General features: G+C 39.3%; 1 protein-coding gene across 7 annotated transcripts in view; it reads left to right on the top strand.

Moving 5' to 3' along the window:
- Positions 1-15,684, top strand: part of LOC105477091 (WD repeat domain 7) — a 388,969-nt gene that overhangs the window by 270,401 nt on the left and 102,884 nt on the right. For all 7 annotated transcript variants that reach the window (XM_071085283.1, XM_071085280.1, XM_071085278.1 and 4 more), the window contains one exon: positions 12,687-12,873. In XM_071085283.1, the coding sequence (XP_070941384.1) occupies positions 12,687-12,873 (187 nt within the window). The remainder of the gene's footprint in view (positions 1-12,686; positions 12,874-15,684) is intronic.

The raw sequence follows: 15,684 nt of genomic DNA, 5'->3' as shown, positions 1-15,684 counted from the left end.
TAACATCATTATTAATGAGCGATCTCTGAATTGAGCTCACTGGAGAGAGAGAGATATATATATGACACCAAATTGTCAGTAGCCATAAGAAATCATTGTCACAGGAGAGCTGTATAATTATGTACATCTCTGACTAAATTTACCTTGTCTGCTTTCTCAGCTACCATTCTTTCCTGAATTTGCTTCAACCAGGTTTTCCTGCCTTTCACTCCACTAAAATCTTTTCATGAGGTAACCAGTGGCTTCTAAATTGCCAAATCCAGTAAGTGATTCTCAGCCCTTGTCTCAGGCTCTGGGTAGCATATGATAATTCCAGCTATGTTAAACCTTGACACTTTCTTCACTTGGTTTCAGTGACATCATCTCCTGCTTTTCAGCCACCTCATTGGCCACTTGTACTCAGTCTTGACATTGCTTTTCAACCTACAGAAGTTCTTCAGTATCTACATTAATTCTCTAGGTATCACATCCAGTTCCATGGCCTCTGAGTCATCTGTACATGTATTTTTTAATTTTAATTTTTTTTTTTTTTTTTTTGAAACGGTCTCACTCTGTCACCCAGGCTGGAGTGCAGTGGTGCGATCATAGCTCACTGTAGCCTCTACCTCCTGGGCTCAAGGGATCCTCTTACCTCAGCCTCCCAGGTAGCTGGGACTGCAGGTACACACACCATGCCTAATTTTTTTAAAGAATTTTTTGTAGAGACAGGGTCTCACTTTGTTGCCCAGGCTGGTCTTGTTTGCCTGAGCTCAAACGATCCTCTCACCTCAGGCTCTTGAAGTGCTGGTGTCATGCACGTCCGTCCGTGTGAAGGGACCACCAAACAGGCTTTGTGTGAGCAACATGGCTATTTATTTCACCTGGGTGCAGGTGGGCTGAGTCCGAAAAGAGTCAGCGAAGGGAGATAAGGGTGGGGCTGTTTTATAGGATTTGGGTAGGTAAAGGAAAATTACAGTCAAAGGGGGGTTGCTCTCTGGCGGGCAGGAGTGGGGGTCACAAGCTGCTCAGTGGGGGAGCTTTTTGAGCCAGGATGAGCCAGGAAAAGGAATTTCACAAGATAATGTCATCGCTTAAGGCAAGGACCGACCATTTTCACTTCTTTTGTGGAGAATGTCATCAGTTAAGGCGAGGCAGGGCATTTGTACTTCTTTTGTGATTCTTGAGTTACTTCAGGCCATCTGGGTGTATAGGTGCAAGTCACAGGGGATATGATGGCTTGGCTTGGGCTCAGAGGCCTGACAGCTGGGATTACAAGCATGAGCCACTGTACCCAGCCTCATTTTAATTCTAGTGCTGGTTTCTATATTGGTCTCCAGATTTGTGTATCCAGTGACTTAGCGGACACCCACCCTTAAATGTTTGATGTGTATCTAAAGTTTGAAATGTCCCAAAACTAAACTTTGGATAACTGTCCCTTGCTTCAAAACAACAACAAAAAGAAACTCTTCTTCTCTTTTATTGTTTTACTAAATGTCACCACCATTCACCTAATTGTTTATGTTCAATTTTTTGGAATCATACTTCCTCTCTTTCTGTCGTGACTACATCTAATCCCTAAGTTAATCCTGTCCACTCTATCTTTTAAAAAAAAAAATGTTTTTAATCTAGAATTCAGACCAGAAACAGTGACTCATGACTGTAATCCGAGCACTTTGGGAGGCTTAGGGGGGAGGATCACTCAAGCCCAGGAGTTTGAGGCCAGCCTGGCAACAGAGTGAGACCCCATCTCTACAAAAAAATAAACGTTAGCCGGGTGTGGTGGTGTGCACCTTTAGTCCCAGGTACTCAGGAAGCTAAGGTGGGAGGATCATGTGAGTCCCGGGAGGTATAGGCTACAGTGAGCTGTGATCGCACCACTGCACTGCAGCCTGGGTGACAAAGTGAGACCCTGTCCCAAAACAGTAAAATTAAAAATCCACAATTCGGACAGTTCTCACTACTCCATGACTACTGTTATAGTCCAGCCCAGCATTCTGTCTTACCTGAGCCACTGGGAGCCTCTCAGTAGGCCTCCCTAGTTTTACTCTTGCCCCACTAGTCTATTCCGTATACAGGACCCAGCTGCTTTCAAGTTGAAAGCAGTCTGCATCGCTGCCCTCCACATAACCTTCCACAAGTTTCTCATGACACTTAGAATAAAACCCCACATTTACAAGACCCAGCATGATCCATCCCACAGCTACCTCCGTGACTTCATGTCCTACCAGTCTCTGCCTTGTTCACTGCTATCCGGCCACACTGGATGTTTTGCTGTCCCTCAGAGATCCCAGGCAGGCTCCTGCCTCAGGGCCCTTCGTGCTTCTCTCACAGATACTCACATGGTTCTCTTTCATCTCACTCAAGTCTTTGTTCAAATGTCACCTTCTGCAGAGTCCTTCCCTGTCTGTCACTTTCCAGGATCTTACTCTGCTTTATTTTCCTTCACAGTACTTAGTGCCACTTGATATATTTGTTTATTTGGTTTGTATGTCCCGACTAGAAAGTAAGCTTCAGAAGAGCATAGACTTTTGTAAATCTGCACTTAAAATAGGGCCTGGTACACAGCAGGCAGTCAGTAAATACTAAATGAATAATAGGATCATTCAGCTAATAGGTGCTCAAGCTAGAACTGAAACCCGGCTGTTCTCTTGTCTGTCTCCCTCCCTCCTTCCCTCCCTCCCTCCATTTCTTTCACTCATGCCATTCAATAGTCCTCCCTCTTTTGGGAAGGGGATATAGAAGTGTTCGGACTATTCAATTAAAGATTTAGTAGATTAATGGATTTTTTTAACACCCACCTCTTTGACCTCATAAACATCTGTTTCTGTTATTTACTTCTTTATTGCTGGTGCCCTGACCGTCAAACAATCAGCACGTTTTACCTTCCCTAGGTAGAAGGCTACATGCATTATGTAGCATCCTTTTGCTTATTTATAGGAAGCTAAGACAATCTCCTATTTTGGTCTGCCATCCAAAATACATTATACCGAAAGCAAAATGAGATTACATTTCCCTACATGACACAACTTAGTTAATTTGAAATTCAGTAGATAAGAAAAAAGTGCTTTAAATCAAAGAGAATTTGGATTTTATACTCTTCTGATTATAGGACAGGAAATAGCTAACTACTTTGAAGACTATTTTGATTAAACTGATGTTAATGAATTTAAAATATTTTTATTAATTTCTTAATTTAACAGTTATTTTATGCTTTCTATTAAAAGAAATGACTTATTTTTATGCAGTACAGGATATAAAAAGTTTGAAAGCAATTTTTAATAATTGCATTAACACAAAGCTTCTAGTTATAGAAATGTTTCTTAATTATTCCATATTCAAAAATAATGGGCATCTTGGAATTATTTTTGATTAAGTCAAGATGTGTATAAAGCAAAGGAATAGAATTCTGGATGGCACTCTGCCATCCTTGTTCTTTGATGGACGTTAGCAAGTGAGAAAAGGCTTCATTCACTTGGTTACACTTTGAAATAAGTGGCCAATCATTATTAATTCATTCTGCACTCATTGTAATGGCATAAATCATCATAAATTCATTTGGTTTAAAGTGCATATAATATGTTCTCCCATAGGAATTTGGTTGTAATTGAGCTATTAATTAAAGTATTTTTTAAATATGATCTTTTCCCCCTTCTTCACTATTCAGATCCAGCAACCGGCAGTGGCTATTTCTTCATTCATGATTTCCTTTTAAGTATGAGGAATGAAATTGTCTTAACTAGGCCAGTTGACTAGCCTAAGAGTGACCAAAGCTTGAGAAAGTAATTATTTGTGTTTCCTACCAGCAGACAGCAGTAATAGTCATGAATTATCCCTCGGGTGTCTGAAAAATTCTCTAAAACTCTCTGGTTTTGTAATAATTCTAGTAAGAAAATGTTATTCTCCCTAATAAACATGGTTTGACTCTGTTTTAATTTCTAATCCTAAAAGCTCCTCTCTCTGGCCAATGGTCTTCCGTTAGCATTGGTTGCCATTCAATCCAAGTTCCCTTGCCTTTAGCAAAGGACCCTTCATCGTGGAGGGCTTCTCCCCTCCTGCTTCCTATGTGCCATCTGTCCACATTTCCCTGTCAGCCTCCTCAGTAATCCACTGCCTGTCACTGTTTTCTAATGGGTGTACCGGCAGTTTATGAGGGCTTATGATAGCTGGTTCTAGAAACTTCCTGCAGGTAACCACAGATTCCTATGAGGTCTTCGGGTTTAAGGGAAGCATCAAGGGAAAACTTAAACCATTTTTATTATTATTATACTTTAAGTTCTAGGGTACATGTGCACAACGTGCAGGTTTGTTACACAGGTATACGTGTGCCATGTTGGTGGGCTGTACCCATTAACTCACCATTTACATTAGGTATATCTCCTAATGCTCTCTCTCCCCACTTCCCCCACCCCACGACAGGTCCTGGTGTGTGATGCTCCCCACCCTGTGTCCAAGTGTTCTCATTATGCAATTCTCACCTATGAGTGAGAACATGTGGTGTTTGGTTTTCTGTCCTTGTGACAGTTTGCTCAGAATGATGGTTTCCAGCTTCATCCATATCCCTACAAAGGACATGAACTCACCCTTTTTTATGGCTGCATAGTATTCCCTGGTGTATATGTGCCACATTTTCTTAATCCAGAAGTTAGACAGAAATTTTAAAAAGGAAATAAAAATTACAAATGGAAGACTGGAAACAATGTCACTAGTTTTTTACAACTTTAAAAATCCTTAATTATTCTGTGCCTTTTCTGCACAAATAGAAACTATTTTTTTAAAAATCTGCATGATTAATGTCTTGGTTGCATCTGTGGTTATAAGAAAATAAAGGTGTGAGGCACCTCTGGTATTCTATTAGTATACCCACTGGCAGTTTACTCTGCGTATATGTGTTTTAAATGAATAAAATAATTCTAGTGATTAAAAGAAGTCCGTGTTCTGTTTGGGAGGCCGGAGGCAGGTAGATCACAAGGTCAGGAGTTCAAGATCAGCCGGGCCAACATGCGAAACCCCATCTCTACTAAATATACCAAAAATTAGCCAGGCGTGGTGGCTCATGCTTGTAATCCCAGTACTTTGGGAGGCTGAGGCAGGCGGATCACGAGGTCAGGAGTTCGAGACCAGCCTGGCCAACATGATGAAACCCTGTCTCTACTAAAGATACAAAAAATTAGCCAGGCATGGTGGCACATGCCTGTAATCCCAGCTACTTGGGAGTCTGAGACAGGAGAATCCGTTGAACCCGGGAGGCGGAGGTTTCAGTGAGCTGAGATCGCGCCATTGCACTCCAGGCTGGGTGACAGGGTGACAGTCCATCTCAAAAAAAAGTCCGTGTTCTGTGTGTCTGTTGTTGTGTCTGTGCTGTGAACTGAAGGTACTACTATCAGGTGCAGTCCCTACCCTTGTTCTAGCAATATAAGAGAGGAAAAAAGTGAAATAGCAATAGGAAAGTGTTATTTATCAAACAAATTATGCTAAAAAGGATACGTGATGCTTATAAAAATATGTAACTATGTTTCTTTATAGTTAATGATGTGTTTTCCTATAACAGGCATTCAATAAATGTAGGGTGGTGTTAATAAATTGAGTCTGTGCTTTGTGATAAGGATAAATAAATGTTCCAAAAAAGAAATTCATGAAGCTATTCTAATAAGAGAGAACAAATGGGTGTGCATGCATGTGTGTGGGTGTGTGTTATAGCTTTTAACAGGACTGACCATCACACATAGCCAGATACTACAAAAGTTTTCAACATTGGCATTTGTCTTTGGTCAGCTCATGATTGAACAATATTCATCTTGCCAGAGCAACAAGTTACCCATAGTATAATATTGTCATCTGTTTAACCACAGCTTACAAAGGCTTTATTTTGCTCTCTTTGCCCCAATCCTTTTCTTCTTTTTAGCATTTTGCTGTTACAGCAAAGTGTAAATATTTTCTTGCAGCTTTGCTCTTTCATATCACCTCATAGCACCTTAAAAAAAAAAAAAGTACGATTCAAGTTGGGACTCTTAAGAAAATTAAAAATTTGATATGAATTAATAGCATTAAAATATGAGCTATTATTATTCTTGACAACATAACAACAGAATTCATTTCTCAACAGCCAGAGGGTCTAAGTTCATTGTGATGTATCCATTGCTGGATTTTAAGTGTTTTCTGCTTTTTAAAGGATTTTGTTTCATTTTGATTTGTTCTCTAGTGTTCTGAGTCTGTCTGCATTTCAGTAGTTTATTTGTGCATTTGGCCAGACATACAGGGGTGGTGCTGAGATGTTACACACTAAATTCTCACTATAAAGCTGCTGCAGTATCTCTACTGCTCACCTAGCTTATAGGTAAGAAACACGAATAATTTGATAACTTAATCTTGAAGATGGCCCCAGATTGACATGAATAATGCTGAATCCCACCCTGCAACAAGTTGAGTTAGGAGTCTCTTGACATTCTCAATCAAGAGTCAGTGACTAGTAAAAGGTCTTTGTGCTTGTGTTACTTATATAGAGAAGGTGCCCTTTAGTTCCCCCAGGACAGTACATTTATTACAAATGGCAATGATTTCCAGTCTTTTGGATATCATGGACCAGTACAATTTCTAAAAATAAAATATGACAGCATTTATTAGTACTATTTCAATTTTTTAATTTTGTTTTTTATAAACATTAGAGAATACCACTCTATTAAAAAAATATATTCACCAAAAACAGTAGTAAGAATATAACCTCACCAAAATAGTAAGACCGTATCTCAGAATAAGCACTCCTTTACACTGAATAAATATAACTTTAGGAAAAAGACTTAGTACATTGTTTATATTTTTCATATTTCACCATATAACTGTGGAAACTTTGCCATTGTTCAAAACAAGTTTGTAGCAGACTCTTGGAAATTTCTGACCTGTGCATAATTTTGACCGTGCTAGGCACATATGGTATAAAGTAATTTTCAACATTTACCAAAGCAACAATTATATATTAAGTTCTTATTGAGTAGAAAGCACTGTGCTAAGCCTTAGGCCTAACATAAAAGTATTTTTCTTGAATCTCATTTGGCCCAAGGAACTTACCTATTTAGCAAGTATGAAAGGTAAATTAGTAAATAAATAAAAATAGCTTTAAGCAATAGAATAAACACCAAAAGAGAGTATATTTGTGTTTGTTCAGTGTGTGCACAGTAATTGCCATATTAAAAGGAAGAATTTCATTCTAACATAAGCAGGGAAGATGCAGTAGAAATTGGTAGCTACCTACTCCGTACAATTCTTCCCTTCCAGGTCACAAAGCCTCAGTTTTGTTGAAAGTGGCAATATGTCCAGCTGACAGACTGCATTTCCCATGCTCCCTTGAAAGTAGGGAATTATTATATGGTATAATTCTGGCCAATGAAATATGTAATTAGACTTTAAAAGGAGCTAGACTTAACTGACACATGTCCTTTTGTCCTTCACCCTTCTCCCACTTCCTGCCTGGGAAGTGGATGCTGTGCTGGATGTGGAATTAACCATTTTGTGGCCATGATGCAACTAAGTTAGAGCGAAGACAATTACAGGAACCTTGGTATTGTTATGTGTTGCTTCAGTGACAAAAACTCATTGTTTAAGAAAAGATAAAACATTACTTAATCTTCTGTTTTGGGGAGATGCTCGTAACAGCAGCTGAAATTATTTCAGAAGGAGGAGAAAGTGGACTTGAGATTGGTTGTAGATATAGTTCTGAATCCATAGTTGGTAGTGTCATGAATACAACATGGTCGCAAAGATATAAGTTGTATACTGGTTATTACACATTGTCGGGGCCACAGAGACTCAACTCCTTACCCAGAGCTACACCTAACCACTTGTCCTCTATGGTTCTGTTATCTCATAGAACATAGAAATATACCAGATTTTTCTAAAGGTCTTTCCATTCAGAAATTCTTTGATTCTAATTAATCCCATTTGACTGGGGATGAGAAGATCAGAATAAAAAGGGCACTTGCCCTTTTCTTTTCTTGTCTTTTTTTTTTTTTTTTTTTTTTTGAGACGGAGTCTTCCTCTGTTGCTCTGTTGCCCTGGCTGGAGTGCAGTGACGCGATCTCAGCTCACTGCATGCTCCGCCTGCTGGGTTCACGCCATTCTCCTGCCTCAATCTCCCAAGTAGCTGGGACTACAGGTGCCCGCCACCACACCCAGCTAATTTTTTTGTATTTTTAATAGAGACAGGGTTTCACCATGTTAGCCAGGATGGTCTTGATCTCCTGACCTCATGATCCACCCACCTCGGCCTCCCAAAGTGCTGGGATTACAGGCATGAGCCACCGCGCCCGGCCGGCACTTGCCCTTTTCTAATCACATGACACCTCAAATATTGATCTTTTTAAAACAAAATGTGATCAAATCTCTCCTTTGCTTAAAACTTTGTAATGGTTTCTTATTATCACCGGAATAAACAAACTCCTTAGCATGGCATATAGGGCCCTTTGTCCTAGAGCTGTAATAACCTGTCTTGCCTTTTGTTTCACTGTTATACCTCATCCCCCCTGCCCTCTTCTCCCCTTCACCCATTTACCCTTTCCCCAACCATACGTACACACAGTTTCTAGCCATGCTGTACTACATGTAACCCTGTGATCTTGCCATGTTCTCTCTTATTTCCTGGTCTTTACATATGCTCTTTCCTCTGCCTGGAATGTTTTCTTTCCCTTCTCCTTTAAGTGGCTAATTCCTACTTATTTTTAAGGTTGTGGCATAAAGATCACCTTCCTCTGGAAACCTTCTTGTACCCCCCAAGATGAGGCTAAGTGCCTCTGTTAAGCTCTGTCTTGTTATCTTGTGCTTATAAAAATTATAACACAATTCCCAATATATTTAAATTGCCTGTTTGCTCCTGCTCCTGAATTAGATTGAATTTCCTTAGTGGAAAGAACTGAGTCTTATTCTCCCTTTTTTTCCTAGCACATAGTAGAGTGTAGCAATATGCAATTCACGGGTATTACATGAATATTTGAGTTGATAGGTTGGCACCAAATGCGAAAATCCTTGACTGAATGCCAGGCCAGTTAGCTGAACTTTTTAAAACCATCACTGGAGAACCTTTAAGAAGAAGGGATTGGCGATAATGGTCAATGGTAGCATCATTCCCCACCTTGCCTTTTCAATGAGATACTGTAGAATAGTGGTCCATTTATATAAAATAAGGAAATATTTATTTTCTACAAAGTTAGATTCTATCTTATACAGATTAAAATATACAATTTTTACTCAATACCAACCAGTTAAGAAAAATTATGGGAGGCAAAATTCATGAAATTCTGTCTTAAGACTTTATCAAGAGGGAAGACACTATCATTATCTTGATTTCAGCATTTGATCCTCTTTGATCCATGTTGAGAGAACCTATGTCATATGTAATTATAAAGTAGAAAATCCCTAAATTAGAGGATACAATAAAAGTTAAGAAAGGAATAAATTTTTCTATATCTTTCTATTATATAATATTTTTTAAAGGCTGGTTTCTTAATATTAGTATAAAAAATAGATTATTAAGAAGTTTGAAGTCATAGGCATCCCAGATTATTCCTTCAGAACATCATTGTCATTACTGCTAGTAGCAGAAAAGTAATATGCTTCCTATTAATCACCAGGGCTAGAAATCTAAAGGTTTAACTTGAAAATCCTTTTTCACACTGTTATTTACATGTTTTGTTTGGGAAAAGTTGTCCGAAATAGATAGGGAGTTTTAACATTTGTACATCTTCGTAATTCCAGAACAGCTCCCTGAAAAAGAGAAAACATCATATTCCTACCAGTAGATTTGAAATTTGTGTGTAGAGTAGCCCATTTTCCTCTCTGCTTTTAATGCCCTCACGTGGCCTGCCAGAGCTGTAAAAACTGCCCTGCCAAAACCATAGGGATCTTTATGTTACTTGGAGACTATAATTTGAACTAAAGAAGGAGAGATGCTGTAGGGGAATTTTACTTATGAGATCGTTGAGTGAAATAGAAAATGATTTAAGAGAAGGTACAGTGGTGCTCTAGAGACCCTGTGTTTTCTGCTGAGCCACGCATTCTCGCAGTGAGGCCATGCTTGACAGAGGAGCAGCAGGCACTCTTGTGGCCCTTGTAGAGCCAGGGTCTTCTGAAAGGAGGCAGAAAGGGAGAACGCTTTTCTGTCATTTCATCCAAGTGCAAGTGATCAGTTCCCCTATGCTGTCCTTCCCACTTTGTCAGAACAGTGCTGGAAAATATCAAGATATCGACCACTTAGTGTGTATTTTCACTCTCAGGACAAAATTGTCCAGAGTGGTGAGGAAACTTCCTCCAGAGCTCCCAACACAGAGGCCCTTAGGAATCAGTGAGGTCTCTAGTGTTGCCTGTATGCTCCCATCTATAACGAATACAAAAATGGTAAAGTGCCACTAAGGAAACTGACGACTGAAATGCTGTAAAACATTGTACTTAGGATTTACCTCCTTTTGCGGTATTACTTAGCAAGGATGCAGCTCCAGGGAGCATTATTGCTTAGAGTGGAAGCCATGGCTGCTGGTGTTTCAGGATGTCTGCAGAGAATAGCAGTTGGAGTTTTTCTGTAGCTCTTATGACTTCCAAGAAGTAAAAGATAAACAGGAAAATGGTAGATTTCTAGACATTTTGAAATATCATTCTGACAAACTGGGGCAGGGAGCTGTATTGGAAATATTCTGACAGTAAAGGCAGACCTGTTTTTCATTTATGTAAATAATGTGTGCAAAGCACTGTGGTTGGTGGTTTAGAAGATGCAGGGTTATGTGAAACACAGTTACTACCCTCAAGGAACTGACAGACTTACTGAGGAAAAGGGAAATGCTTGTATTTAAAAATAGGAGCATTTCATGTGATAAAAGGACATGTATGTGCTGGCAGAAACTAGAAAACTGTGTGTTACCTTTTTTAAAGGAGTTTATTATTTTTCTGATCCAAAAGTAAAACGTGAAGCTTTATATATTATAAATATATGGTTAAATACAAGAGTAACATTTACAAATACACATATGAAGTATGAATTTTGGGATGTTGTTTAGTTTAACTGCAGGAATTGTTAACCCACAATCTATGGCCGCCTTGACATTCTTCTGCAGAATTTGATGGGTATGACTGTGTGTGTAGTTTCCTGGGGAAAGGACTGATGGCTTTCATCAGATTCTTGAAGGGTTCCGTGACTGAGAAGAAATTCAGAATCACTACTTTTCAGTGTATCCACTGACTCTTATCCTGGCTTTACAATACTCTTCCCTTCTCTTCCTTTCCATTTCAATCCATTCTCATTTAACAATTGACTATAATATAAAAATTATGATATGCTTTTGTTGGTTGGATGTGATGTACTAAAGTTTATGTGCCATTTTCTTCATTTAGAAAAGAGCCATGTGTAATAGGTATTCAGACTAAGCACTATAGTGTGAGAAAAGTCAGGCTCAGTGAGCACCTTCCTAGGCCTGCCCCCAGTGAGTTAGGGAACCGTGATTAATTTCCTGTCTTAAACCTGAAGCATGTGTTCCTCTTAATCAGTATGCTGTACTGTTCTGTGACTTAGGAACTGTTTTCTTTCTTCTCTCAAAAAACAAACAAACAAAAACTCTTCTAAATTACAACTTGCTTTTCATAACCCCTGCTGTTTTTCTTTTTTAAATCTCAAAATGCCTTCTGAAGTAGATGAAGTGTTGTGGCTTAATAGCCATTAGACGTAAGTATACAAATTGTCAGCCTCATCCTCAACATAAAGGAATACCTGTTTATTATTAAGATCTAGGTCTTCTCGGCCGGGCACGGTGGCTCAAGCCTGTAATCCCAGCACTTTGGGAGGCCGAGGCGGGTGGATCACGAGGTCAAGAGATCGAGACTATCCTGGCTAACATGGTGAAACTCCGTCTCTACTAAAAATACAAAAAACTAGCCGGGCGTGGTGGCGGGCGCCTGTAGTCCCAGCTACTTGGGAGGCTGAGGCGGGAGAATGGCGTGAACCCGGGAGGCGGAGCTTGCAGTGAGCCGAGATCACGCCACTGCAGTCCAGCCTGGGAGACACAGCAAGACTCCGTCTCAAAAAAAAAAAAAAAAAAAAAAAAAAAAAAAAAGATCTAGGTCATCTCATCAGATTTAGAAATAATACTGAACTATTAACATGTTTAGCAAAATCATGTGAAGAACTTACCACACCCTCGACATAATTGTACTATATCAGTACATACACCAGAATATAGAGGAAAATAGATGCTTTGGGAGGGAAGCTTTTTCAAACTACGTGTTCTACGTTCTCCATCCTTTATTGCAATGTGCCTGTAATGAGAGGTGTTATGAGGGGGAGTATTTTACATATGAACTGTGTTAGATGCAGAAGAAAGGTTAAGAAATACCGTATTACATTATTTGAAACCATCTCCATTTTGTAGAACCCTGAGTTAGGGAGAAGCATTGTTTGGAATTTAAGATCATTGATATGTTTTGAAATTATATATACCCATTTACATATAATATGTAATTAAAACACTTTAGAATATGGTATGAAATAGTATAGCCTAACTTTTCAAAGAATGTGGCTGAGCAAACCATTTATTTAAGATCTTGTGTAGTCTTGAGGTTCAAAACCTTTTTCAGTTAAAAAAATCAAAAATGGATTGTATTTGGAAAGTATGCTTCAAAAGAAAAGATTACAAAAATAAAATTCCCTTAATGCTCTGCATTGTATTCTGTCATTTCAGGCAAGGCACTGACGTTTCTTCTGCTACAGCCTCCAAGCCCCAAACTTCCTCCACACAGCACTATCCGAAGAACAGCCATTGATCTGATTGGACGCGGGTTCACCGTTTGGGAGCCTTACATGGATGTGTCCGCTGTTCTGATGGGGCTTCTGGAACTTTGTGCCGATGCCGAGAAACAACTTGCCAAGTATGTGCAGATCCCAGTTAATTTGATTTGTCACTGTTCTTTGTTTTAGGGGCTTTTTTGGTGGGCTTATTGATCATTCTATAGAGATTGTGCATGTTTAATAGACAAAGAATAGACAAAGGTCTCCGTATGTGAAGTTTTGAATATGGACAATGAAAAGGAAGCATGTTTCTAGGATTTTAATACAATTGAGATTTAGCCCTGAGCCAGTGAATGAGATGTGACATAGTTTTCCAATTGTACTTGTTATACCATGAAGTATTACTTGCTAATAATAGTGTAATATAGTTTATAAGGAAAATGATATATATATTAAATACTTGATACTTGATCAGAAATGATTATGGCCAGCATACATGGCCAAATTGGGGAATTGCTCCTCCACACTCATATTAGCCTTTAAATCAACTTCATTGAGGTTTCACTTAAACACAGTAAAAGACCAGCCATGAGGAGGTGGCGGTGATCCAGGGAAGCAAAGACGAGAGAGTTCTACAAGAGGAAGATGAACTGAGGGAGCTGCTAAAGTGAAATAGGTGGGAAACACACGTGGTGACCTACTGACTAGGATTGATGAGGCAGGGGGTCCTGTTGGTGGAGATTACTGTTGGTTTGGAAACTCAGTCTCCTGATTCCTGCAAAGAGTTCTTTTGTTTCCTTTTGATGTATAATACACATATCATGAAATTTACCACTGTAGCCATCTTAAAGTGTATAATTCCGTGGCATTAAATATAATCACAGTGTTGTGCAACTGTTACCACTGTTTAGCCCCCACAGAATTCATCCTGAATGGAAGCCCCAAGCCCAGTAAGCAGTCCTCCCCTGTTACCACTTCACCGGGCCCTGGCAACCATTACTCTTCTTTCTGTCTTTGTGAATTTGCCTATTCTGCATATCTCATATAAACAGAACCATACAAACTGTGGTCCTTTGTGACTGGCTTCTTCACTGACATGGTATCTTTCAAGGTCCATTCATGTTGTGGCATATCATAGTGATCTGTTGCTTTTTATGGCTGAATAATATTCCATTCATGGTTATATCACATATAGTTAATCCATTTACCTGTTGATGGACAATTGGGTTGTTTCTGCCTTTTGGCTCTTGTGAATATAGCTGCTATAAACATTCGTGCATAAATATTTGAACACCTGTTTTCATTTCTTTGAGTAGATACGTAGGAGTAGAATTTCTAGGTCATCTGATAATTCCATGTTTAACTTATTGAGGAACCACCAGACTGTTTTCCCACCAGCAGTGCACAAGAGTTCCATTTTCTCTACAGCCTCGCTAACACTTGTTTTTTCTTTCTTTCTCTCTTTTTAATTTTTTTAGTATAATCATCCCAGTGGGTATGAAGTGGTTGGAATTCTTGAACTGTCCCGTAATGCCTCCCTTAACAAAAATGTTACCACCACTTGGATTTTCTCAATGAATGGTGTTTCATTCTTGTCCTTGTTAACTTTTTTTAAAAGTAGAGTTCTTAGCCCTTTGCTTTGCCATTCCCTTAAGTTCTGGCATGCTTTGGGTCCATAGTTTTCTACTGACTGCTCTATGCTCAGAAAGTAGAGATCAGAGGAGCAACTGAAGGCTAGAATGGAACTCTGTGGCTTTGTCTACAGATTAGACATTGCTAACCCAAAGTCCCAAGGTGATTGGTAGAGGACATTCATTTCAAACCTAAACAGCTGCTGCCCGCCCCCCAGTTCCCTCCTATCATACTACCATGTGTCCTACACTTTACCTCGGTATCTCCCTAGCCGTATGCCCTCCAGCAAATTACTTTACCTCTCTGTATCTACAAGTTGGGGCTAATTAAAGTACCTGTCTTCTAAGGTATATTAAATGAACTTATATCTGCAAATTGCTTAGAATAGTGAGCATATATTAAGAGATGAAATGTCTTCCTATGTGACAGAAGTACTGGTGCTGATGCCATTGTTAGGGCCTTGTATTCAGCAGATCAAGAGCTGCCTGACTCTAGAATGAGCGGTTTGGCATAATGGTAGGCAGGATAGTTTTCTGGATACAGGAAGCCTGAAGATTCTCAATGGGACTTGAAGGATTAGGAGGCAATTTGAGCCCAGGAGTCTGTGCCTATAGTATGAGGCAGCTGGCCTTTGCGTGAAGCCCCAGACATCTTTTCAACCTCTGCCCTCCCCTTGGCTGCAGCTGCCGTGTACACCCGCCACACGTCAACAGTGCTGGCTTCTGTTATTGCAGCTCTCCTGGTGTGTCTTGAGAAACATTCACATTTTTTGATTGTCTAAAATTTTGCTTTGACTTAACTTTGGAGCTCATTTTTAAATCTGATCAAAACACTATTTCAGTAGTATGCACTGTTTTGTTGCCTGGGAGGAAAAGTGATGGGCTTTTATTCAGGGTTAGTATTTTTTTCTTTGTTTGTTTGTTTGTTTGATTTTGTTTTTAAATAAATTTACATTAGGCTTGTTCCAGAAAGCATAAAGATGCGCTTAGGTCTTATCTACATGTAGTTTGTTCACAGACACAAAGACTGAAGTTTTCAGTAGGCAATTTAAATGTTGCTACTATATCCTTTTCTGTCATGAAGATTAGTATGACTTTCTATACACAGCTCTGAATAAATGAATGTATCAGCATGTAGCCTTGAGGAGTCCAATGTAATTTTCATCATGATAAATTGCATAATAAGCAAGAAAATATTTGCTTATTAATCTATAACAAGATTTAGATTGAAAATGGCCTGTTACATCCGTGACACACTCAGCAGAGGGTGCAGAGGCCTGAGATGGTGGGAAGTGGAGCAGCGATGTGTGCAGGGGGTTA

The sequence above is a fragment of the Macaca nemestrina genome, chromosome 19, assembly GCF_043159975.1.
Source record: "Macaca nemestrina isolate mMacNem1 chromosome 19, mMacNem.hap1, whole genome shotgun sequence".
NCBI classification, from domain to species: domain Eukaryota; kingdom Metazoa; phylum Chordata; class Mammalia; order Primates; family Cercopithecidae; genus Macaca; species Macaca nemestrina.
This window is presented reverse-complemented; position numbering and strand designations above follow the sequence as displayed.